The sequence below is a fragment of the Leopardus geoffroyi genome, chromosome B3 (assembly GCF_018350155.1).
Source record: "Leopardus geoffroyi isolate Oge1 chromosome B3, O.geoffroyi_Oge1_pat1.0, whole genome shotgun sequence".
Lineage (NCBI taxonomy): Eukaryota > Metazoa > Chordata > Mammalia > Carnivora > Felidae > Leopardus > Leopardus geoffroyi.
In genome coordinates, this window is record NC_059337.1 from 2,301,297 (window position 1) to 2,326,548 (window position 25,252).

At 56.0% G+C, this 25,252-nt stretch overlaps 1 protein-coding gene across 2 annotated transcripts in view; it reads right to left on the bottom strand.

Annotated features, from left to right (window-relative positions):
- Positions 1-4,249: 4,249 nt before the first annotated feature.
- TMC3 (transmembrane channel like 3) overlaps positions 4,250-25,252 on the bottom strand; it is a 41,143-nt gene continuing 20,140 nt past the window's right edge. For both annotated transcript variants that reach the window (XM_045448575.1, XM_045448574.1), the window contains 13 exons: positions 23,775-23,922; positions 22,041-22,150; positions 18,689-18,767; positions 16,827-17,072; positions 16,049-16,177; positions 15,480-15,547; positions 13,553-13,681; positions 12,315-12,425; positions 11,533-11,658; positions 11,111-11,189; positions 9,662-9,704; positions 7,830-8,085; positions 4,250-7,187 (listed from right to left, as the gene is read on the bottom strand). In XM_045448575.1, coding sequence (XP_045304531.1) covers positions 6,344-7,187; positions 7,830-8,085; positions 9,662-9,704; positions 11,111-11,189; positions 11,533-11,658; positions 12,315-12,425; positions 13,553-13,681; positions 15,480-15,547; positions 16,049-16,177; positions 16,827-17,072; positions 18,689-18,767; positions 22,041-22,150; positions 23,775-23,922 — 2,368 coding nt within the window. In that variant the 3' untranslated portion in view covers positions 4,250-6,343. The remainder of the gene's footprint in view (positions 7,188-7,829; positions 8,086-9,661; positions 9,705-11,110; positions 11,190-11,532; positions 11,659-12,314; positions 12,426-13,552; positions 13,682-15,479; positions 15,548-16,048; positions 16,178-16,826; positions 17,073-18,688; positions 18,768-22,040; positions 22,151-23,774; positions 23,923-25,252) is intronic.

The following is a 25,252-nucleotide window of genomic DNA, read 5'->3' on the forward strand; positions in this document are numbered from 1 at the left end:
GTTGATGGGAAGTCGGCTGTTCTAGCCAAGAGCAATTTATTCTCTACGAAGGAAAAAAATGGTGTTGAAAACTCAGTTTATGAGGGCTGATGGGGGGTGGGAGGGAGGGGAGGGTGGGTGATGGGTATTGAAGAGGGCGTCTTTTGGGATGAGCACTGGGTGTTGTATGGAAACCAATTTGACAATAAATTTCATATATTTAAAAAAAACTCCGTTTAAGAATTGGCTTAGTATTATTTAAATTCTTAACTCTCCCCTATGAATGTTTTATATGTGCAATGTGCACTGACAGAGAATATATATATATATACATATATATGTATATATGTGTGTATATATATATATATATTTTTTTTTTTTTTTTGCCAAAAATATATATTAAAAGACAAGGGTATTGTAGGTAGGAGAGTGAGTGTGCAGCTCAGATTGCCTGGATTCAGATCCCAGCATCGCCGCGTAACTAGCTGTGACCCTGGCAAGTCACTGACCCTTGCAGACTTTAGCGTCCTCGTTTGGAAAATGAGAAAAATCATAGCGCTAACTCCTGGGGTTGACACGGGAGCCAAAGGTTTTAACGGATGGGTTGGCAATCGGAATGGTGGCTGGCGTACCATGAATGTTCATATGTAACATATCATATGCGTCTTGAGTGAGAAAAAAGAAATGACTAGAGATGTTTGTGTATGTTTACACATCGATGCGTTTAGAAGATTGGCTTCTAGAAAGATACAAACTGCGAGCAGGAGGGCGTGATGCCAAAGGCCGTTACTCTTTTTATTTTGTATCCTCATACGCTGTGTGTAATTATTCTAATTACTAACATGTAAGACTTTTTAAATTAATAAAAGCCTCCTTGACAAATTCAGTGTAGACTTGCTGTAAAGCTGCAGCTCAAGACCTCGTCAGCTGGGACCTGTCAGAGATTTTTTGTTTGGGGATAAAACACAGTGAAAGCATAGCTCAGGGAAAGTCAGTCTTTCTGTAGAAAGTGATTTTCTTTTTTTTTTTTTTTAATGTTTATTTACTTTTGAGAAACAGAGCATGAGTCGGGGAGGGGCAGAGAGAGAAGGAGACACAGAATCCGAAGCAGGTTCCAGGCTCTGAGCCATCAGCACAGAGCCCGATGCGGGGCTGAAACCCACGAGCTGTGAGATCGTGACCTGAGTCAAAATCAAGAGTCAGACGCTCAACCAACGGAGCCACCAAGGTGCCCCATAAAGTTACGGATTCTTTTTTTTTTTTTTTTTTTTTTTAATTTCTTTTAATGTTACTTTATGTTTGAGACAGAGCATGAGTGGGGGAGGGGCAGAGAGAGAGGGAGACAGAATCAGAAGCGGGCTCCAGGCTCCAAGCTGCCAGCCCAGAGCCCGACACGCAGCTGGAACCCACGAACCACGAGATCACGACCTGAGCCGAAGTCAGATGCTTAGCCGACTGAGCCACCCAGGCGCCTGGAAAGTGACTTTAAAGTAGACATCAAACACTTAAGAGACTTATTCTTATATAAATGGAACATGGTTTTTTTTTTTAAAAAAAGAGTTAACACTGTAAGAGTGTTTAACGTTTGCTCCCAGAAAACAAGAAGCCCGGAGACCTGTGGAGGTTGTGGGGGCCGGGCAGGGGTGGGGGTCGGCCCACAGGACTAGGCGCTCACGGGGCCTGGGACTGACGTTCAGAGCTGATGGGGAGGAGGATGCAGCCCCTCTGCCGTCCCCACTGATCAGAGCCCCTCCCACCACGTCCTCAGGCCTCTGAGTAACCCAGCTGTGAGAGCAGATCGCGCTGGAATCCTAGTTGAATATTAAATCAGTGTAGATGGCGGGGTGGGGGGGGGGGGAGCCCAGCGGCCTCTACCCCACCCCAGCTCCAGACCGCGGAGGGGTGGACCCCTGTGTGCACACCCTCCAACCCTAAGAGCTCTTGAACGATGGCGAGGGATCGGGTGTGCCTTTCTGACGTTCATTCTGGCAGGTGCTGTCCCCACAGACGAGTTTTCACCTGTAAGCACGCCTATGCTCGTTCTTAGCCGCAGCTGGTTGTTTTCGGCGGGTCCCACTTGCCACTGTCCCGAGCACCTGCTCTGGGTGGTGCCTTTGAGCCCTCACGGCATTAGGAGATGCTGACTACCAACCCATTGCACAGGTTGAGAAACTGAGAATCCCCTAGGGTGTCCATGGCCCCGTAGCTAGTAAGGGGCAGAGCTGTGGCACATGCCCAGGCTCTGTTTACTTAACAAGCTTTACCGCCTCCCGCTTCCTGCGAGGAAACGCAGTGTTTACCGCGAAACGGGCAAAGAGTAAAATCCAAACCGCGGCAATCCTGAAGAGGGAAAACACGCAAACACGCCCACAGAGTCGCCGGCAAACAGGAGGGCCACCCGAGCCTACAGAAGTCAGTCTTTTTGAGATGCACAGAAACTGCTCTCTAAATACTCTGGCCTTCGCGAGTTGGGAGACAGGCGCAGTGGCCGAGGGAGGCGCCTTTAGGGACCTAAGACATTTGCCAGACTGTTCCCATCAAGAGGAATTCACGCACCTCGATTTAGTGGATACCGTTGTCCCGATCTCTGAGACCCGAGAGGAGTTTGTTGCATAAACATGGTTAGGAGAGATTTTTTTTTTTTAACGTTTTATTTATTTTTGAGACAGAGAGAGACAAAGCATGAACGGGGGAGGGTCAGAGAGAGGGAGACACAGAATCGGAAACAGGCTTCAGGCTCTGAGCTGTCAGCACAGAGCCCGACGCGGGGCTCGAACTCACGGACCGCGAGATCATGACCTGAGCCGAAGTCGGCCGCTTAACCGACTGCGCCACCCAGGCGCCCCTACATGTCATTTTTGGACATGGCAGGAACTATGGCGATTGCCATTGTCCTTTTCTGATACTGATACTTTGTTTTCCCTCTTTCTTTTTTTTTTTTTTTTTTAATTTTTTTTTTTTTCAACGTTTATTTATTTTTGGGACAGAGAGAGACAGAGCATGAACGGGGGAGGGGCAGAGAGAGAGGGAGACACAGAATCGGAAACAGGCTCCAGGCTCTGAGCCATCAGCCCAGAGCCCGATGCGGGGCTCGAACTCACGGACCGCGAGATCGTGACCTGGCTGAAGTCGGATGCTTAGCCGACTGAGCCACCCAGGCGCCCCAGGAGAGATTTTTAATAACGGTGTGGACCACGTCCTCAGTGATAGTTTTACTGGAGGGTGGATGTGAATCACCCCTGCCCCCCACCGCCCGCAGGGACCGTCCCCGAAAGCCCAAGCCGTGCTGTGAAGGGTCAGTTACGAGAAGGTGTTTTGGTAGCGTGGACTGGGGCTTTCTGCTGGCTGCGACTCAGGTAAGGGCCAGAGCTGGTGGCCTCTGACAACAGAAGACCGAGCAAAAGGCGGACAGGCTGTCCGTTCGCAGATGAGAAAATGCGAGCAACCAGTCAACACAGGGAAAGAGGCTAACCACCAGAGAAATGCAGATTAATTCAAATAACTTGGAATTTGGGGCTCCCGGGCGGCTCGGTCAGTTAAGCATTCGACTTCCGCTCAGGTCACGATCTCGCGGTTTGTGAGTCTGACCCCCCGCGTCGGGTTCTGCGCGGACGGCTCGGAGCCTGGAGCCTGCTTCGGATTCGGTGTCTCCCTCTCTCCCCACCCCTCCTCGCTTGTCCTCTCTCTCTCAAAAATATGTAACCACTGGGGCGCCTGGGTGGCGCAGTCGGTTAAGCGTCCGACTTCAGCCAGGTCACGATCTCGCGGTCCGTGAGTTCGAGCCCCGCGTCAGGCTCTGGGCTGATGGCTCAGAGCCTGGAGCCTGTTTCCGATTCTGTGTCTCCCTCTCTCTGCCCCCCCCCCCCCCCGTTCATGCTCTGTCTCTCTCTGTCCCAAAAATAAATAAACGTTGAAAAAAAAAATTAAAAAAAAATATGTAACCACTGAGGCGCCTGGGTGGCTCAGTCGGTTAAGCGTCCGGCTTCGGCTCAGGTCATGATCTCACGGCTGGTGAGTTCGAGCCCCGCGTCGGGCTCTGTGCTGACAGCTCAGAGCCTGGAGCCTGCTTCCGATTCTGTGTCTCCCTCTCTGACCCTCCCCCGTTCATCCTCTGTCTCTCTCTGTCTCGAAAGTAAATAAACGTTAAAAAAAAATTAAAAAAATAAATAAATAAAAAAAAATATGTAACCACTAAAAAAAATTTTTTTTTTTAATTAACCTGGAATTTTTTTTTTTTTTAGTTGACGCGGGGATGACTTCAACGCCCATCGACAGGAAATGGAACGGTACTGAGTTTATTCCTACGGCGAAATACTAGGCAGCAGTTACAAGTGAACTTGATCTTTATATTTTGTCGACAGGCCTCGAACCCATAAAGATGTAAAGTGATACAGGCAATACGATAGTATTTGCTTAAGCAAAACGCGCTTGCGTATGGTTACGGATGTTTCTACACACATATTTACACACACACACACACACCATACGTAGCTGTAAACAACTATGGACGTATACGAAATTCTTGGCAGGGCGAGAGGGGTGTGGACCTCTGTGTAGGGATTACAATGCACGCTGGTTGTATCTGTAATATTTTCTTACAACTGATAACACAGTGATAGATGGAAGTCTAGTAAAATCGTAGCGGTCGTTGACCCAGCGGGGGTGGGGGTGCTTGCCACACGGGGGTTTGTATTAATCTGTATCTTACACTGAGTGCGGGCTCCCAGGTCAACTGTGTCGCCTGCTCCCTGCTGTACGTTTCCGGCACTCGCGAATATGATGAGCTCTCACTCCCACCGTCAGGGGCTGTTCCACGGTAAAGATGGTTCTGGAGATGTAATGGAGGTCTCTGAGCGGTTAACGTTGATGTGATGAGAAGGGAGATCCCTCTGGGGGGGGGGGGGCTGACCCGGTCAGGTGGGCTCTTTGACAAGAGCGTCTGGGACTTCCCTGGAGGAGATTCAGAGCCGACGGGGTATCCTCTCGCTGCTTGGTGAGGCAGACGGCCGTGTTGCGCAGAGGGCCACGCGGCAGGGACGTGTGTCCGGCCTCCGGGAGCGGAGGGCCGGCCACAGCCTCCAGCAGATGAATTCTGCCAACAGTCACGCAAGCTGCTCCGGAAGGGCCCCCAGCCGCGATGAGATGCCTGGTGGACAGCCTGGCGGGGACCTTGGACGGAGCACCCAGCTGCGTCTGCGCTCGGCCCACAGACACCGTAGGATGAAAACTGGGTGCTGCTTTAAGCCACCAAGTGTCACACGGCAATGGAAGAGGAGGACAAGCCCTGTCACGTGTCGGTTCTGGGGGCGGGGGGAGGGCCCAGAAATGAACAAACACCGCTTTGTGCCACAGGCTGGTGGAGGCGGCGGAAAAGTTGAAAGACACAATCTGGAGTGGCGAGAGGGGTCGTGGAGATAGGACAAGGGGGTGGCCTCCGGTTGGCCACGGCCGACCGAACCCACACTGCTACAGAGCCCTGCGCAGTGCCCGCGAATGGGGCGTCGGCCACCACAGGTGCAGATCACGTGACGGGACGGACACCTCCCTTCCTTCCCCCGGTCCCATCGGCTGGCTGGTCTCCACCTGGCGTCTTCTGCCTCCGTGAATTCCTCTTCCACCTACAACCTGGAGGAAGCCTGTCGCCAGCGGGAGAAAATGAGGTCGACACACAGGGAGAGCTGAGAGGTAAAAAGACAGGGGATCCTGAAGACGTTCGACACCCAGGTCCAGCTGAGCCTGAAGCCGGCTTGATTCCCATCCTTCCCAGTTAAAGGAACCAATAAACCCCGGGGATCCCGTTACTTCCCAGCCTTGTGTCCTCGTTAATACGGACGTTCACGCAGCCCGGTAAACGGCAGGAGAAGTTCTCACACCGTACTCACTCCCGCCATTCCTAGACTGACGGTTCATATGAACTAATTAAGTGCCGTGAAGTCTTGGAGGGCAGGTGCCTCGTTCCTGGGTGTCATCAGGGAGCCTGGAGGGAGCCCCGTGTGCCGAGACAGACGTGACGGGCGTCACGGTTCAAACGGTGCACACGCGTGAGTAAGGACAACACAGACATCTCACCAGGGGTTCTGCCGTCAGGCTGAGCTGTTTGGCTTGCCCGTGACCTGTGGGCACCCTGAACGGAGGGAGGGGATGGAAGTTTTTGAAACGACAGCCTGGTGCTCCGGACATGCTGGCCACGAAGAGACCCGTGGACGCAGCCCAGCGCAGGCGGTTGCTGGAGAAACCGGAACTGTAGCCCTGTCCTGGGGCTGTGTGTTCGAGTCTCCTTCCAGGAGTGGGGGGGAGGGACCGTTCGCCGTCAGACCAGCAGACCAGCACTCCAACTGGGCTCCGAACCAACAGGACGAAGTCTCTAGACGTTAGAACAAACCAGGTCATTCAGATCCGCGATCAGCTCCTGCCTGGATGTGGCCTTTCTCCCGCCGAGCTGGAGCGCAGGCCTTGGGAACCTGCCCTTGCCGCGGGGGACCCAGAAGTATCGCTCACGGCTGCTGTCCCGCTGGTCGCTGCTGGACGCTGCTGACATGGAGTCTGATTCCGTCAGGGGTGGCTCAAACTCCGGCCTGTCCCTGAGGTTCGAGGGGTGCTGTGGGTACTGGGAGCCCCGGGAGCGTGGTTTCTTGTGCACGTACCCCGGCCTGTCGAGTTGAGTCTCCAAGCCGTCACTCCAGGACCCGTGGGGCACCCTTCCCTGGCGCTTGGGGGCCGGGGTCTGCCTCTCTGACCTTTCGCCAACATAGAAGTGAGGAGCCCCTCGGAGGCCCGCCGGGGCGTGTGGGTGGAAAGAACCTTCCATCAGCTGCCTCCGCGGGGCGTCCTCGTCTTCCTCACTCAGCTGCGGGGAGCCACCCAGCCGGGGGCCCCGGGACACAGCTTGTCGCGTGCTCCTGGGGTACACCTCCACCGGGTCCCCCAGGGCGTCCATCCGGAAATGTCTCTCTGGCCAGAAAGTTGGATGGGGATTTTTGTGAGAGTCTCGCTCATTAATGATGTAGTAGCTGGGGGCCTGGGGCCTGCTACCACACGGTGCCCAGGCCGAGGGGCCCGGTCCGCCAAGGGGAGGGCTGATGTGCTGATAGCCTTTTCGGAAAAGAGGTTCTGAGTGAGCGTCTTCGATGCGCTTTGTCAGCATCACAGGTGAGCGGGGTCTGCTCCTGTGCCGGTCACCGGTGCTCCTACAAGGACCACGCGGGCGCCTGTAAGACAGAGGTGGGTAAGCGCCTGGTCCGAGCCCCTGCCTCCCGAGCGCCGCCAGCCAGGGAGGCCGTGTTCTCGGCCTTTCCCTGACCACGTCCCAGAGTGTTAACATGTGCTCTGTGGATGCACGCACAGGATGGTTTGGGGACCCGGGAGAAACAGAAGCCTTTGCTCCTGGAATTCTAGAACACCTACCGGCATGATGTGCGCGGTGCATCTCCATGGAGGGAGTGAGGCAGAGGGTGCTTCGCTAACATATCTCACCCTGAGCCCCCGTTTTATGGCCAGTGTGGAGTTAAAAAAATAAAAGAACCAACAATTATAAAAGGCATTTTTTTCCCCCTGAGGCTGTAGAAACATCTACCCTAGGTTGGCAGGAATGTTTGCTTACAGGTGATCCGGCAAAAGGCGGAGGGGGAAGAATGTGTCCTCTTTGACCTACTTTGTCCCCCCATTTCTTCTCAGTACCAGCTGGCCCCGTGGCCGGCTGGCAGAGCTGGAATTTGACAGCCTGGCCTCCTGAAACTGCTGAGGCCCTCAGATCCCCAAGGTTCTTCAACCTGCATTCACGGCCCTGGCCATCACCGGCAGGTGTCACGGACAGGGAGGCAGGTTTCCAGCTGGTCTGCAGATAAGCTCACCTGTTCGCGTCCGGCCCCGGCCTGGGTTTGGACGTGCCGGGAAGAGGCGAGCTGGGGCCGCGGGGGCCTGGCTGGGGACTCGGGGGTGTGTGCTGGGCAGCGGCCTCTACCCTGCCACTCTCACTGCTGCACGAGTCCCAACTGACCACGGCGCCGTTGCTCTGGGGTGTCCCCGAGTGAGCTGAGGACAGCTGGCTGCCGAGGTCGCCGTCCTTGGGAAGCCTCTTGCTGCTTTCGTCTTGGGTTTGGATTCGGGCTGCGGGAAGAGGGTGGGACGTGAGAAGGCAGGGGTGACCCGTCCGGGCTGGTTTAGCTGCAGGAACGTCAGGACCTCCACCTGCTGGGTGTGCAAACCATTGTGTGCCTGGGGACACACCTATCCCGCGGGAAGCCAACGTTCCGTAACCCCGATCATATCCTCACGGGGAGCTGGGAGGGAGTGTGGACTCCCATGAACCCCGAGGCTTTATAGATGCATCATGTGAGGCCCCCCCCCCCCCCAGAGGCAAAGCGGGTCGTTGCCCAGCTTTGGGGCTCTGGTCGTTTACCTACACAATGCATATCATAAAGCTTATACGACAATTATGAGCTTTTGGAAGCAGCTCACAGAGCATTCTGGAAGAAGACATAGCCTGGAGCTGACAGACCGCCATCGGACAAAGCCACTGCCCTCCCGAGAGAGCCCCCGAGACCCTCGGTTTTAAGGACGACCCGAACTAAATTATGTCCCGTTGGCAAGTAGCCCTTGACTTTCAGTGGGGTTTGATCGTGTGAGCCTCAGTCTCTTTCTGTAGCGGATTTTCATACATAGGGTGCTTTCTGAAAAGGGGGAGGGGCAAGGCTAACCCTTGGGCCTCCTGGCTCTTCCTCAGCGCCCCCCCCAACCCCCCACACCCTCACGAGGGGGACGGATCTAATTAGCTCTGCAGACACAGAGCCGGCCCGTGGAGCCTTTCAGGGCCTCAATCTCATTCATTTTCTGCAGGAGAACGTGGCCTGTGCCGTTTCAGCACTGCGGGGTGATCCCTCCGTGGTCTCTTCGTGGCCCCGGGGGCAGACGGGGGGCCCCGGGGGCCCACCTCCTTCCTTCCGGCCACACCAGCTCTCTGCAGGAGGGGGAGCCTGGGCGGGAACAAGTTTGTCGGGGCCCCTGGAGAATTTGGGGAGAGAAGGCCAGGCCCAGCTGGCATTGCCCTGCGGGAGTGGGACGAGGGGTGCCCTCAGAAGGCTGCAGCTGGGGCACCGACGTGGGGAGGGGGGTCTCGCAAGGAGGAAATGGCCATGGAGAAGTACAGAAAAGTTAACAAGACAAAGGCGTCCGTATGGGTTTGCTCCAGATTTCTCTGCTGCTTTTTCTCTCCCGACTCAAACTGTCCTTCTGATTTCAGACATGTTTCGGTGCTATTCACAGGCCTGGGTATGACGGAAAAATTGTAAGTTTAAACCAATATTTATAGCCCTATTTTATTGTGCCTACTTCATTGTGAAAACCACAGTTTATCAGGCATTTGTATTGGTAGCACACCTTAAACGGCTGTATTTAAAACATTGTTTTTAATGTTTGTTTATTTTTGAGACAGCAGGAGGCAGAGTGCGAGCAGGGGAGGGGCAGAGAGAGAGGGAGACACAGAATCGGAAGCAGGCTCCAGGCTCCGAGGGGTCAGCACAGAGCCCAGCGCGGGGCTTGAACCCACAAACCGTGAGATCACGACCTGAGCCGAAGTCAGACGTTCAACTGACTCAGCCACCCAGGTGCCCCCGAACTGCTGTATTTTTAAATGCCCCCCCCCGCCGCCGCAACTGAGGCATGAGGCATTTTTGTTTCTACTTACCCTCTACCATTTGGGCAACCTTTTTCTTGTCTTCAGATCTGGCCTAAAATACAAATAATAAGCATGTTTGTTTTGGTTTTAGCAGGAAGAAGTAATGAACACTATTCTGGGGGAGGGGGGAATTCACGTGTGACTGCTCACGCCTTGGGCCAAGAGCCTACGACTGCTATCCCTTGGGGACAGCGTACTCAGGGACTCGGGCCTTGCTTAAATGAATAAACGCTGACACCTCAGAGCTGAAGTTTTACCCAGCAGGTTTTATTTTTAGGGCCAGCTGTTCGACAGACCGGGTGTCGATTCTGCCAATATGGTCAACCTGAGACACAGATGAGAAAATACAGATCAACATGGGACGTGTATGTTTCCCCAAAACGCCTTCTGTAGCTCCACATCCGTTTCTTAAGATTGCTCACAGAACTGTTTCTTTGCCTGAGCCGATACTCACAGGAGTTATGGTTTTCTTAAATTTTATTTTATTTTATTTTTTTATTTTTATTTTTTAATTTTTGTTTTTAACGTTTATTTATTTTCGGGACAGAGAGAGACAGAGCATGAACGGGGGAGGGGCAGAGAGAGAGAGGGAGACACAGAATTGGAAGCAGGCTCCAGGCTCTGAGCCATCAGCCCAGACAGAGCCCGACGCGGGGCTCGAACTCACGGACTGCGAGATTGTGACCTGAGCTGAAGTCGGACGCCCAACCGACTGAGCCACCCAGGCGCCCCAGGAGTTATGGTTTTCAAAGCTGAAAAAGGCGGATGTTTTTTGCGTGGGCTCTGGGACTGGGGTGGGGCGAGGAGGCAGCCAGGAGTGGAATTGTAGGGAGGCACCGCCCACTCTCGGCTGCGTGGGGCAGGGTCAGCGGGAGCCCGAGAGCCCGTGCCTCCCTTGCCTCACCCCGTCCTGGCCGGGGCGGTGTGCAGAGAGGGGACACCGTGCCCACGCTGGACCTGTTAGTCTCCTTCTGACCGTCCTGAGAGCTAAGTCCCAGATGGGAGAGGGGGTGACGACACCGGAGCCTGAAAGTCATGGAAAAGGTGCGTCTTTGGGTCCAAAAAGAGTGCGTGGGCTCAGATGTCCAAGTTGACACAGAACGGGAAAGGGGCCCTTTTTCCTTCCTCTGAGTGAGTCGCGGCCCACAGAAGAGCCCTGCACCCTGAGTCCCTGGGGCAGCCACAAGAGGGCGCTGACGCGCTCAGGGCATCAGCAAGGCCGCGGTGTGGGGGGGGGGGGGAGGGGGGAGTCAGCTAGTTCCTGGGCCATTGGGAGCTGTCCCTGGGATTTCTTAGAAAGAACTCTGCAGGAGCCTGGGGGAGGCGTGGCCTTGTGCCCCGGAGGTGGCCAAGAGTCCTCGGAATCCGGAAACGTGACCTCACCGGTAGTCCCTTGCGGGCGAGAGCTGCCCCGCGGCGGACACGCAGTCACGACGGCAGAGACGAGGCGGTGCTTACGTTTTGGATTTGCATTCTGAGCTGCTGGTTGCTGAGCTTTAAGGATCTTGCGATGCTCTGAAGGTAATAGATGACCATGCTGGGACGGAAGAACACAGGCCACGCGTGAGCCCCCCTCGCCTCCCGCTGCCGACCGCCCGGGGCGCGCTCGCGGCCAGGCTGGTGCGGGATGATTTCAGCGTCTGTCCGACAAGACGACGATAGCGGCATTCGGCCCCATCGCAGCGGCCTCAGCGGAACGAAGCCCGCCGTCCCTCCCTCCGCGGCTCCCGCCTGGGTCATCAGGCTCTACGCGGGACTTTGCAATGAACTCGTGGCTTTTATTTGGTTATTGGAGAGCAGCGCTCTCTCGGTGGCCAGGGCTGCAGAAGTCCCCCAAGCCTGGCGGGGAGGGGGGTGTGTGCGTCGCGTGTGGCACTCACAACAGCAGCAGTGTGGCCGGCAGGATGACCACGGGGCTGCTGATGTACCCCACCACGGAGCCGAACCACGCGGGGAAGTCCTCCTCGATGGTCTCCGACACGACGTCGTACATCTTCTCTTGTCCGCTGCGAGGAAGACAGAACCCCAGATGGCGTTGCTTTTGGCAGGAGGACTCTAGGGACCGTCAAGCAACAGCCGTATGGCCGGAGCCCCGTCCTCGGAGTCAGGTGCCAAGGGAGGGTAGATACCCCAAAGTGTAAGACATGCAACGTTCCTAAGCTTTTGTATGACTTGTCGACTGATGGGAGATTTGAAGGTGGAGTCAGCGATCACCGTGTGTGCGTGTGCGTTTTAAGGACGGTAAATGTCCCCGATAGTTTTGAAACCGACCTGAAGGGAAAGCTAGGCAGAGCGCTCTGGGCCCTGCTACCCTGATGCAGTTAGAGAAGTAACGTAGAATGAAAAGGGACGTGGGTTAGCGTTTGATAACGGCTTCCTGAGCTCTGGAAGGGACGAGCGCCCAGGTGACCGCCTCTGTCGCACAGCAGGCTGTACTGTTTTGATAGGCGCTATCTTTTCCAGAAGAGCAGGGAGATGCTTTCCCAGCCTGCCGTCAGGGAAAGGGGGCTCACCGGTCCTGGACTCCCAGGCTGTGGGTTCGAGACCCTTCTCTGCTGTTGACCTGTTCCGTCGGCCGGGAAGAGAATTCCCTTCAAGGCAGGGGCCCTTCCCCTAGAGCTCAGTCGCTCAGGGCAGAGGAGACAGAACCGAAGTAACTTACCTGAAGGGCCCGCAGTTCAGAGACGGCTTGTACCGAGCAATAGCAAAGACGGTGGGCAGCATGCACAGAAACAGCATGAACAGGAGCATCGCCAGGTAGAAGTTGTTGGATCTGCGAAGAAACCGCGTGCCGCGTGCCGAGTGCCTTCTGTGACAGTTGACACGATGGTATGCCCAAACCAACACCCACACCGAGGCCCTGACTCTTTAGACAGAAAAAATCCTCCTCCTGAAGGAGGCTCCCGGGGCATGGGGTGGGGGGGGGCGGGGAGGGAGCTCAGTCGATTGAGCCTCTGACTTCGGCTCAGGTCGTGATCTCACGGTTTGTGGGTTCGAGCCCCGCGTCGGGCTCTGTGCTGACAGCCCGGAGCCTGGCGCCTGCTTCAGACTCTGTGTCTCCCTCTCTCTCTCTGCCTTTGCCCTGCTTGCACTCTGTCTCTGTCTCTCTTCCAAAAATAAATAAATCTTTTAAAAATAAAAAAAAAAAAGATGCTCGGGGGGCGCAGGAGTGGCTCAGTCAGTTAAGCGTCTGACTCTTGATTTCTGCTCGGGTCATGATCTCAAGGTTCGTGGGTTCTGCCCACATCAGGTTCTGTGCTGCTGCACGGGGCCTGCTCGAGACTCGCTCTCCCTCTCTCTCTGACCCTCCCCTGCTCGCTCGCTCTCTCTTTCTCAAAACAAAGAAACATTTTTTAAAAAGTTTAAAAGGACGCTCAGGGGACTGTTGAAGGCAGCGCTGTTCCTAGCAGCGCGGGGAACAGCCCACGCGCCCACCGACAGGAGCAGGGATAAAGGCCCTGGGGTGCTCTCCTTAGGAAGCACCGCACGAGCACAGGGCTGATGGAACACAAAGCAAGACACCGGGAAACGCGGCGCCCTTAGGAGTCGGTAACGAGGGGAATCGAGTGCAAGGGGGGCTTCCGGGCACGACTCTGGGTCTGCTTCTTGATCTGGGTGCTGGTTCCCTACTCGCATCCGGTTCGTGCACGTTTACGCCTTGTGCCTTTTCTAGATGGTTCTTAGACCAGGAAGGCGTTTCAAAACAAATGTGAGGAGCTGGGGAGGAGTGAATCGGAGTCGATCTGAGGGCGGGGCACGGTCAGGGGCTTCAGGGGACGTGCGACCGGAGGGCGGACGGGCCAGGGCCAGGCGGCCGCTGGGACACCCCTTGCGGCACGTGACCCGGGGACGGGAGGCCCGACGAGCCCTCCGTGTGCAGCGGCCGCGGTTCCCACTCACCTGGAGGCTCGGAACACCTGCTGGTGGGGCACGTTGCAGGTGAGCACGGCCCAGCTCCTCAGGTACATGAGCCCGATCAGCTTGAGCACGTTGAACGCCGGGAGGCACGGGGAGAAGAAGGCCCCCATCCTGCAACACAGGGGAGGCGGTGAGCTGTGCCGCTTCGGACGCTTGGGGCGTCCCTGCGATGCCCAAGGAACCGGAGACACCCCAGAGGGGCCGGGAGCCGGGCCGCCCGGCTCGCGGACACGGCCGGTCGCCCCCGCGGGCGAGGAGTGACCCTGTGACCACGCCCCTGCCGCGCGGGTGTGCTTGGCGTTTGTGTCTGCCTCCTCGTGCGGCGGGGGGCACACACGTTCGCCCCAACACCTGACAGTCGGCCTCGGGCCACCCCGCTTTCCCGAGAGACCCGCCTTAGTACCTCTTGTCGCGAATAGAAATCCCAAGAGGATCTTTGCTTTCTCGCTTTGACAAAATTGCCCATACGGCAGTCCCCTCCTGGTCTGCAGGGCTCTGTTCCAAGACCCCCACGCTGGGGGACAGTGCTGAACCCCGCATACACCGGGTTTTCCTACACATTCCCCCCCCCCCCAGGTGATGAAGTTTAACCTGTAAGGTCGGCACTACAAGATTAACAAGAACTCCCAGTAAAACAGAACCATTAGAAGATAATGTCACAAAAGGTCTATGAACGTGGCCTCCCTGTCAAACTATCTTATGAACTAGCACTCATCCTTCTTCTTGCCATGATGCGAGATTACTGTAGTTATAAAAGTGCCTGATGCTGAGCAAAATATTAAATAAGCGTTGGGTGTGGCCTTAAATACTGCATTTGTGAAGACTGTACAAAAGGGAGCAGACTATAAGGGTACAGACTGAGGAAACGTTACTCGATGCTTCTCTATGCCTCATGCATTTTACTGAATGATTAGGGAGAGAGATTGTGTTTTCTGAATGCACGGAGCCTCGGAAAAGAAGGACGGACACTTCTTTTCCTTGCCTGTATTTGAACAGACGGCACTGCGTGTGGTCTGATAGGCAAAGCCAGAGGCGGAGGCTTGACTCGGGGAGCTCCCCGCCGTGCTCCCACAGACACGCGCGTATGTGGGGGTCCCTTTGCGTCTTCGGTGTCTTTAAGAAAGAGATTGCCTTGGCCAGGAGTTGCCCCGCGTGAATGGATTTCATCCCAGGATGGGTCTCTCCGTCTGGACGATGGCCATGCTCTGGGCTCAGTGTCTCCATGAAAATATGGAGGCACATGGGAGGGACAGTGGGGGGCTGAGGGCGGGCCTGGACCCAGCTGTGACACAGCCACTCCTGGAACTCCTGGGGGCTCAGCAGACTGTGTTCCCAGCCGTCCCTCAACCTCCCAGCAGCTTATTCTAATGGTTCCTGTGCAGATATATATATATATATATATATATATATATATATATATATAATATATATTTGGGGGGGGCTGTGACTAATAGTGGCCTCAATACAGACTATTTCTTTTCTCGTTCCTTTCTGCAAAATGCTGAGAAAGCCATTGCTAAAAAGCCATAGTAAAATTAATACACTTGCAAGATGGTCTAGTTAGGAACTGTTTACGTCGCTTTTAATTCTTATGACTGTTACAATCGTGTCCCGTCCAGACCGAGTGAGGCAAAATCTTTGTCCGGGGGCGCCTGGGGGGCTCAGTTAGTTAAGCGTCTGACTCTTGATTTCGGCTCAGGTCATGGTCTCACGGTTTGTGAGTTGGAGGCCCGCGTCGGGCTCAGCGCTGACGGCACGGAGCCTGCTTGGGATTCTGTCTCTGTCTCTTTCTCCCTGCCCCCCTCCCCCACTCACGCTGCCTCTCTCAAAATAAATAAATAAACTTAAAAAAAGAAACCTTAGCCTGGATGAGAGGTACACAAAGGTAAGAAGGAGCTTTGGTACTTACCAAATCATTCCTTGGTTGTAGACCAAATGTAACACGTTCTCCGCTATTTTGAATTCCCCGTATTCAGGCTACAAGAGAAAAGGAACTTTCACATTAAAAAACGGTTCCAGGGGTGCCTGGGTGGCTCAGTGGGTTAAGCATCCAACTCCGGCCCAGGTCATGATCTCGCGGTTCGTGCGCGCGAGCCCCGCGTCGGGCTCTGGGCTGACAGCTCGGAGCCTGGCACCTGGTTCGGATTCTGTGCCTCCCTCTCTGTCTGACCCTCCCCTGCTCACACTCTGTCTCTGTCTCTCTCTCTCAAAGATAATAAATAAATGTTAAAAAAATAAATAAACGGTTCCAAAGTTCCTTGCGCGAACCCGTTCACGATAGTCACGTGCAAAGGGTTCTTTGGTGTTACAGACACAGAGAGATCGCGGTCTGCGTGGCCACCCCAGGAAACAGTACGGCTGAGAACGAGAAGGCAACTCAGCCCTGTGCACCCTCCCCTCTTCCCTCCCATTTCAGCCACATCAGGAGAGGAGGGTGCAGCCATAGGAGCTTCCCCGCGGACCCAGCATCTCACTTACAAACTTGCTTTCCAGGTCCCAGCACCAGTAGTCACTTAGGTACCGGACGAAAAGTCCTCGGAAGAAGTCGATGAGCAGAATGCTGGCCACGGTGAAGAGCATGTCGATGATGGAAAGCTTCAGCATCTCCTGGAACACAGGGGGTCCTTGGGGCCACCTCCTCCTGCAGGGCCCCCAACCTCTGCCAGTCCCCATGCCCCCGCACCGTGGCGGCTTCGCGTCTGGTGCCTAATGGGCGTTCAACGAATGTTTGTTCATCTGAATTTGAATTTTGGTATCTGAGTCCAACCTGACACGAAGCCAGGACAGAACCTGAGGTCTGTGGTTCTGAGGCACTGGAGACCACTTGGGGCCAGTGATTCAAGTTCACAGGGCAGACAATAACCTGGGGGGTGTGGGGGGGGGTGCTGAGATTCTCTGCATGAGATCCCGTACGGGGAGGCCGAGCCTGGAGCGGATGCCCGGGTTCAGACCTGCCTTCTGCTCTTTGCTGTCTGTGTCCACGGGCAAGTACCTTCACCCCTGGAGTCTCAGTTTCCCCGCGTGTGTCTACAAGGAGGGTCACCATAGGGTCTCATGAGGACTAAGTGCTTAACACGGGGCCGGCACGTAGCCCACACTGCACGGGTCTTTGTGCTGATTGTTACCATCGAATCGGAGAAAATCGGAAACGCTCACTGAACCTGAGTTTCCTTTCCTATAAAACAGAGGTAGTGACCCTTCAGAACGAAGTGATGAATGGCTGTGGAGGGGCTTTACGAGGGACCGAGGGAGCCACCTGGCCGACGTATGTCTCCCAGCACTGGTCTTGAAGACTCTGGGTATAGATGGCGGTCTTGTTGGCCCCCGCGAGGGGCAAGGGGGGGGTCGGCAGGCCAGCCTCCTCTGGGGTCCACATTCCGCTTCTCCCGAGCCCGGTCCCGGGCCCACGTGTGGCCCATTTCTCCCCTTCAGGGGCCACACTGGCGGCAAAGAAGGCGTTAGAACCCGTCCAGTGGCTCGCGTTACTGCTGGTGGCAGCTTCCTGCGGGGGCGACGGAAGCAAAAAAGATTGCTGTGTGTTTGTAAATAAGAATCGTAGACACCCAGAACGGCGCTGCTTGGGAATAATCTCCCTCTGCCTCTCTCTTTCTCACTGTGTCTGTCTCCCTGCCCGTCTCCGTCCATCTGTCCACTCTCTCTCTCTCTCTCCAGCTGGGTGGCTGGCCCCTTCAGCCCCGGCCTCCAGACACCATCCAGGTTATCACCCGGCGCATCTTCTCGCCCCCGCGAGTGCGTCGGGACAGTTGTCACCCCGTGTTACAGAGGAGCAGGCTGAGGCTGACGGGGACGCTCCGGGGCGGTGTGCGGGCGCATCGCGAGTAAGGGCCCCCTCCGTGTGGCGCCACGGCCGCTTCTGCCGGTGGGAGCCTTCGGAAGGTGGCACCGGCGACGCCCCCCCCCTCCCCCCTCCCCCCTCCCCCACCACGTGGGGCGCCTCACAGGTGCCGCGGGCTTACAAGGGGCGCCGGAGCTGCCCTGGGCGGGGCCGGGAGGGGGGCCCCCTCTGAACTGTCCCCACGCGTGCTCGCGTTCTCCCCAGTGCCTCAGCGAGTCTCACGGCCAGCCTCCCTTCCCGGGATCGTCCGCTGTCGCCGCAGATGCCCGCCTCGTCCCGATGGATGGAGCTCACAGAGGCGGGGCGGCCCCGGGCAAGGGAGCGGGAGTCGAGACGCCCCCGCTCCCCTCTCCTGGCTGGGTCACTCGCCAGCCATAAGCTCCGGCCTCAGTTTCTTTAGCTTGGAGACGGGGCTAATTCTGCTCTCTTTGCCTTGAGAAGGCCACAGCTGAGTTGAGTGGTGAACGAGACGAATGGAGGGCAAGAGTAAGCAGTGACCATGTCCGCAAGGGTGATGGCCCCGGTGGGTGTGCGTGTGTGTGTACACGTGCGCGCATGTGTGAGTGCATGTGTATGTGTGCACGCGTGCACATGTATATCTGTGTGCACGTGTGAGTACAGGTATATGGGTGTGCACTTGTATGTGTGTGTACATCTGTGTGCAGGTACATGCGTGTGTACATGCGTGTATGCATGTGCTGCACGTGTGTGCATGTGTATGTGTTTGTGTGTGCACGTATGTGTGTGTGCACGCGCGTGTGCACATGTATGTGCATGCGTGCACGTGTCTGTGTGTACGCGTGCATGTGCACCTCTGTGTGCACGCACACGCATGTGTGTATGCATGTACATGTGTGGTGCACATGTGCGCATGTGTTTGTATGTGCGCGTGCAGGCATGCGTGTGTGTGTATGTGCGTGTGTGCACAAGTGGGCATGCATGTGTGTGTGTGTGCATGTGCGCGTGTGTGTGCTTGCAGGCATGCGTGTGTGCACAAGTGGGCATGCATGTGTGCGTGTGTGTGTGTGCATGTGCGCGTGCAGGCATGCGTGTGTGTGCATGTGCGTGTGTGCACAAGTGGGCATGCATGTGTGCGCGTGTGTGTGTGCATGTGCACGTGTGTGTGCTTGCAGGCATGCGTGTGCGTGCATGTGCGTGTGTGCACAAGTGGGCATGCATGTGTGCGTGTGTGTGTGTGCATGTGCGCGTGCAGGCGTGGCAGCGAGGATGGGACGGGGGCCTCTGCCGAGGACGGCACTCACCTCAGCGCTCATGCTGTTAACTTTGTCCAGGAGAGCGATGATCAGGCTGTAGAGGTTCCCCAGGTACAGCACGAGGACCCTGAAAACACACGCCCGCCTGGAGAGAGAGCCCCACACGCAAACCCGAGACGTGCCCCACTTGGGAGGGAATCTCACGGTCATCCCGAGACAGTGGCTGCCCCACGCGGTTCCCTTCAGAATCATATGGGGGGGGGGGAAATAAAAATTCCAGAGCGGTAAAAATAAAAATTTCAGCCGGTCTGGATGGGGCCTGGGGACCCCTTCAGGCCCCGTCCTGGGAGCAGCATACTAAAGCCGCTGGTGTCGCAGGAAGCGTGTGAGCTGAGGAGGTGGGGCTCCGGAGGGTCGTGTAAATTACGCGTCCTTGTGTCCCCATTCCTGGTTCATAAGGTGATTTTCCAGGCAGGATCTCATTTGAGCCTCCAAACCGGTCAGGCGCGCGCCGAAGGGATAAGTGGATTGCAACACGGGGCCCAGCGAGGGGCTCAGATCCAGAGTTCTCCAGAGGCGGAACACCACCTGAGCGCCGCGGGGTCTGCTTCCCACACGCGGGTCAGGCCGCCAGCCACTCGGGGGACTCTGGGCAGCTGTGAGCGGGGGGTCAGCCGGCCACCGATCAGAGACGCGCTCCCGGCCGGGCAAACACGCCCTGGGATCTCCCAGCACACGGCCTGAGCCTTGGCAGACGCGCGTCGGGGACAACGAGGCCAGACAGGCGAGCGACGGGTTCACCAGCTCCTCCCGGGGACCCTGACTGGCACTTAGGGGGTCACGAAACCGGTACAGGTGCATGAAGAAGAGAAACGGCTTTATCCCGAGGCCCAGACTCCAAGCTGATGCTTGGCGTCGCCCCTCGGTCCCCAAGGCCCCGTTGTTCACAGGTGCAGTTCAGATACGTGGGTGGGAGCCAGCAGGGGGGTCTGGGGCATCACTGCCACCGGCCCTGGCTCGCCCCTCCACTCCCTGCACAGAGGAGCCCTGGCTCTCCCTCGACTCCCGGTGCACCCAGCCAGAACCCGTTTGTCTCTGCATCTGGGGCATGCTCAGAAGTGCTGCCCGACAGGAGAGCAGAGGATTAACACGTGCTTTCCTGGTCCCCCTTTTGCTCTGGGCCTCCCCGGGCCCTGGACAAAAGGCGACATGATCTGCTGTGGTGAGTTAATGGGACTAAAAAATATGTCTTGCTCTTATGACCAGAATTAGCCCTAATTTGTCTCGGGCGAGTCTCTCGATGACTCTGTTTCTCTAGCTTTGACCGTGAATAACGGAACCGATCTGTATACTACGATTGCTGTTAGAACCAACGCAGTAATAGAATTGATCCTCTCCAATGCTTGCTGGTGAGGACAGAGCTGAGGCAGACACTTCTCTCTCTCAGGTCAAGATCGGGGCTGGGCACAGGAGGACCGGGTTTGGGCCGGTTTGGAATCTCATCCCGGAGCCACCCTGGGTGGGGAGGTTTCTGCAGACCCCTTGCTGGCTCTTTCTTTATTTTCTTCCTTCCTTCCTTCCTTCCTTCCTTTTCTTTTTCTCTCTTTCCTTATTTTTCTTTCTTTCTTTCTATCTAGCCCATCCCCCCTACCCCTCTCCAGTGACCCTCAGTTTGTTCTCTGTATTTAAGAGTCTCTTACGGTTTTTAACCCCCTCTCTGTTTTTATCTTACTTTTCTTCCCTTCCCCTATGTTCATCTGTTATGTTTCTCGAATTCCACACGTGAGTGACTTAGTTTGCTTAGCGTAATACACTCTAGTTCTAGCCACGTTGTTGCAAATGGCAAGATTGCCTCCTTTTTGATCGCTGAGTAGTATTCTGTTATATATACCATACACAAAAACAAATTCAAAATGGGTGAAAGACCTAAATGTGAGACAGGAAACCATCAAAATCCTACAGGAGAAAACAGGCCGCAGCAACCTCTTACTAGACAATCTCCGGAGGCAAGGGAGATAGGAGCACAAATGAACTAGTGGGACGTCATCGGAATAAAAGGCTTCTGGGGCGCCTGGGGGGCTCAGTCGGTTAAGCGTCTGACTCTCGATTTTGGCTCAGGTCATGATCTCACAGTTTGTGGGATTGAGCCCCACATCAGGCTTTGCTCTGACAGCAAGAAGTCTGCTTGGGATTCTCTCTCTTACCCTCTCTCTCTGCCCCTCCCCCGCTAACGCACATGTACCCTCTCTCTCAAAATAAATATTTTTTAAAAAAAGATACAAAAGCTTCCGCACAGCAAAGGAAACAACAAAACTAAAAGGCAACCGACATGGGAGAAGATATTTACAAATAACATAGTGGACACAGGATTAGTATCCAAAATCTATAAGGGACTTACCAAAATCAACACCCAAGAAACAAATAATCCAGTGAAGAAATGGGCAAAAGACATGAACAGACACTTCTCCAAAGAAGACATCCAGACGGCCCACAGACCCATGAAAAGATGCTCCACATCACTCATCATCAGGGAAATACAGATCGAAACCACAGCGAGACCCCTCGATCTTTCTAGTAGTGTTTTTCCGCCTTTGAGATGACAGTTGGGTTTTAGGGAAGAGGCAAGCAGCCCTCAGGCCAAATCCTAGCCTCACCTACTGTTGTCAGTCAAGTTGTGAGGGACACGGCCACACCCACCTGCTCCTTTGCAAATGGCCCCCGGCCACTGTCCTGATGTAACGACCTCAGGCTGAGGAGAAGCCACAGAGACCTATCCCGCAAGACCCAAACCGTTCACCCTCTGGTCTTTCGGGACAACGTTTGCCACCCCTGAGCGAGAGCGACCTTGCCCAAAGCTGGCGGGCGACTGGTTCTGCAGAATGTCACCGAGCGGCACAAGAGACGACGCAGAGGCAGATGTGAGGCGGGGCCGTGTGGCGCCTCCCCGGCCCCGCTCGGCCAACAGTCCCCGCTCCTGGTCTACCGCATGGACGAGGGGACTGCCCTCTGGGGGCAGTGGAGTTTTCAGGGAGACGGGGCGAAGCCAGCACTCGAAACGGATGTGGGTGCCCCGCCCCCATGGGGACACCCCGTCAGACCCAGCAGCTGCCACGCCTCGGGCCTCCAGCACCCCCAGCCGTCGCGTCCAGCCACCAGCCTCGCAGCGCCCTCTCCACCCCTCTCTCCCGGCCTCCTTTTCCTCCTCCTTCCCCCTTTCTCTCCTGCGCATCCTGCTTTCCTTGAGAGGCACCCCCGGGGAAGTTCTGTGCTAAGCTTTAAGGGCAGCGAACAAGCTGGGCTCTTGAGGGACGCGGGTCCCCTGTGGGGGAGGGACGCGGGTCCCCCTTGGGGGGGGCACACGGGTGCCCCCCGCGTGGCATTCCCCACGGGGCTCCCGTACCTTGCCAGCTGAAAACGCAGCGTGGTCCGCGGGTGGTACATCTCCAGGGCGGCGATGAGGTCGAAGGCTGATGGTGCCAGCATGGTGACCAGGGAGACGACCACACTCACCTGCCGAGAGAGCGCGAGCCGGCCGTGAGTCCCCAGTTCCCCCCGGCCCGGACTCGCATGCCTCCCGCTGGCCTCCTGGCCTCCCGTGCGGTCGCTGGGCACCAGGAGGGCTGTGCGGTTCCCACGCGGAAATCCCCCCCCAGATCCCTGCCGATTCGATGTTTCCGAGAGGCCCCTGCCACCCTGTCGCGGGCTTCACTCCTTTTAGGAGCCGGCTTTAATCCGAGATGCTGACGTTTGCCACCGGGGATTTGTGAGCAGTCCCGCCACGTCTCCCAATTGCCCTGCTGGTCACTTGGGTGGTGGATGGAGGCGACCCAACTATTACACACAGGAAAGGGGGGTGCCCACAGGTGATCGGATATGCTTTCTGCACACAGAAGAGTAAATATCTCGAGGGTCACGCCTGGGTCCTGTTTGTCTGCCTTTCTGACGACAAAAGAAGGACGTTTAGCTGGTACCCGGGCGGTGTGAGCTAAGGAAAGATGCCATATCTGAATATGCCTTTAAAAACCTGGTCTATCTGCAAACACAGGTAACCCACTTACCTGGCATGAAATAAGAGGCCTGAGAAAACCTGACCTGATGCCGTCTCAGGTTCTGAACAACGAGGGTCGCTTGAGGAAAACCTGAGAACGGCCTCTCCCTTACGCACTTTGCTCCGTAAATTCCAAGGATGGCGCTCGTTTCTACAACAGCAGTCGGCGGGACGGTCTCCGCATCTGCCTTTTAGACCTTGGTGGGAAAAGCCAACGGGGCTTGGGAGGCAGCGGCCTTACAGCAGATACTAAGAATTAGGAGAGTGGTCGTAACGTTTCTCTCGGCCGCTTCCATCATGGGAATATTCACATCGACCAAGAGAAGAGACCTTTTAGCAAACAAGCCTGGTCTGGGATTTAGAAATCCCTGTTTGTTAATTTAGAAATACGGAGGGGGCGCCTGGCCAGTCCATCCATTAAGCGGCCAACTTCTGCTCAGGTCATGATCTCACGGTTTGTGGGTTCGAGCCCCGCGTCGGGCTCCGTGCTGACAGCTCAGCGCCTGGAGCCTGCTTCGGATTCTGTGTCTCCCTCTCTCTGTGCCCCTCCCCTGCTTGTGCTCTCTCTCTCTCTCTCTTTCAAAAATAAATAAATGTTTAATTGTGCTCTCTCTCTGTCTCTTTCAAAAATAAATAAACGTTAAAAAAAAAAAAAGACATATAGAAACAACCTAAGTGTTTAAGAGCTGGCGTGTGGTCAGCTATGACAGGTGCCACGGACTGCGATTTGGTCATTAAAGAGAGTCTGCGGGGGATGTCCGTGTCTGGAAACGTGTGTGTGCGAAGAACCACCACGAGAGAGCAGCAAACCACAGTCCGCGAGACCCAAAGGCGAAGAAGGAAACGAACGCTTGAAGGTGACGTTGAATCGGAACCGTTCCCGACAGCGACCAACCAAACCATCCCTCCAGGTCTTGGTGTGGCCCCTGTGGCTCAGAGCCCGTGCAGTCGGTGTTCTCGGACAGGGGGACTAGGTTGTCCAGGGGGATATTTCCAGCCCACCTGCCTAAGGAACAGCCGGGAAGGGGAGGGCAGGCTGCTCTCGCGTCTCTCCTGGAGGGCGCGTGCGGGGAAGGCGGTGAGTACCTCGTTCTTCTCCCAGAGCGTCAGCTCCTTCTTTGACTGCTCCAGCTTCTGGGACCGGTCCACCACGAAGTAGATGAGGTAGATGCTCCCGGCGAGCGACAGAAGCACGAGGATGTTGGCAATAACCCTCAGGCACACGGTCACTGCCCTGCGGGGAGAGGCGGGCGTGAGGACGGGGCGCTGGGCTGCGCTCCGGGCGCCGCGTGAACGACGGGACCCATCTCTTGTCGTGTGAACCCTCTGCCCTGAAGCATCGGTGCTCTCCCTACCCACCCCCAAACTCCTCCTCTCCTGAGGGATCAACGAGGACTTCTAAGCCCACCCCACTGCCCTCAGGGGGACTCGAGACAAGTCTTGCGAATCTGACACTGCACAGGTCCATGCGGTAGGTGATCAGCTGTCTTTCCCTCGAGAACATATACTCTGAAATGGTTTACTCTTCCTCGCCGTGGTATGCTCAGCTCCTGGAACGGGCCCAGCACGTATAAACACATCCTAGCTCTTTTCTAGATGATGAACGAGGAATGGAACAGGGGTTTGCTCTTTCCTTGCCAACTCTGGGGGCAAACTCACTGATTCCAACTGCTTCTATATATATATTTCTTATCTTTTTATTTAAAGAAAAATTTTTTTTTAGTGTTTATTTGTTTTTGAGACAGAGAGAGAGAGAGAGACCGAGCATGAGAGGGGAAGGGGCAGAGAAAGGAAGACACAGAATCCGAAGCAGGCTCCAGGCTCCGAGCTGTCAGCACAGAGCCCGACGTGGGGCTCGAACCCACGAACCGTGAGATCGTGACCTGAGCTGAAGTCGGACGCTCGACCGACTGAGCCCCCCAGGCGCCCCAACCAACTGGCTTATTTTTAAGGCGTCTTCTTCCAACTTTGGGGCCAGACTTAGCCTGGGTTTCCCCGCACACAGAGCATCAGGCGAAGGCCTGTTTGCAAGTACTTTACTCGGGATGTGATCCCAGGAGGTCTATGGGGGAGACGGAAGAAAGAGCAGCCAGGGCAGGGTACGTGACAGACTTGGCCACAGCTCGCGGCAACAGCAGGGCCTTCTGAGGGGCTTTCGAGCTGTGTCTCAGAACGGTCTGCTCGGCGAGAAGTAGGGAAGCCTCTGTCATCGCTTTCCTCCCTGCTGGTCGAGGGTGGCTCCCTGAGAGTGAACCCCCGGCGTTGCCCCTAGACTGTCAGATTCCCGTGCACGCACGCCGGCCGGGGTTTGGTGGGTGCCCCACACTGCAGCCTCAGAGGGGCTGTTGGGGGGCACTGAGCAGCGGGTACCGGTGAGGGGTGAGGGGCGAGGGGTGTGAGGGGCCGTGTGCACGCAGCTGTGGCGCCCCCACGGCCCTGCCCCGCAGCAGGTGCTAGAGGAAGGGGCGTGGCCAAGGAGGACGTGAAGGGCACAGAAGACGTGTACCAGCCTCTCTGTAAAGCGTAATTCCACCCTCCGGGTGACCTCGGGCTGGTGGCAACAC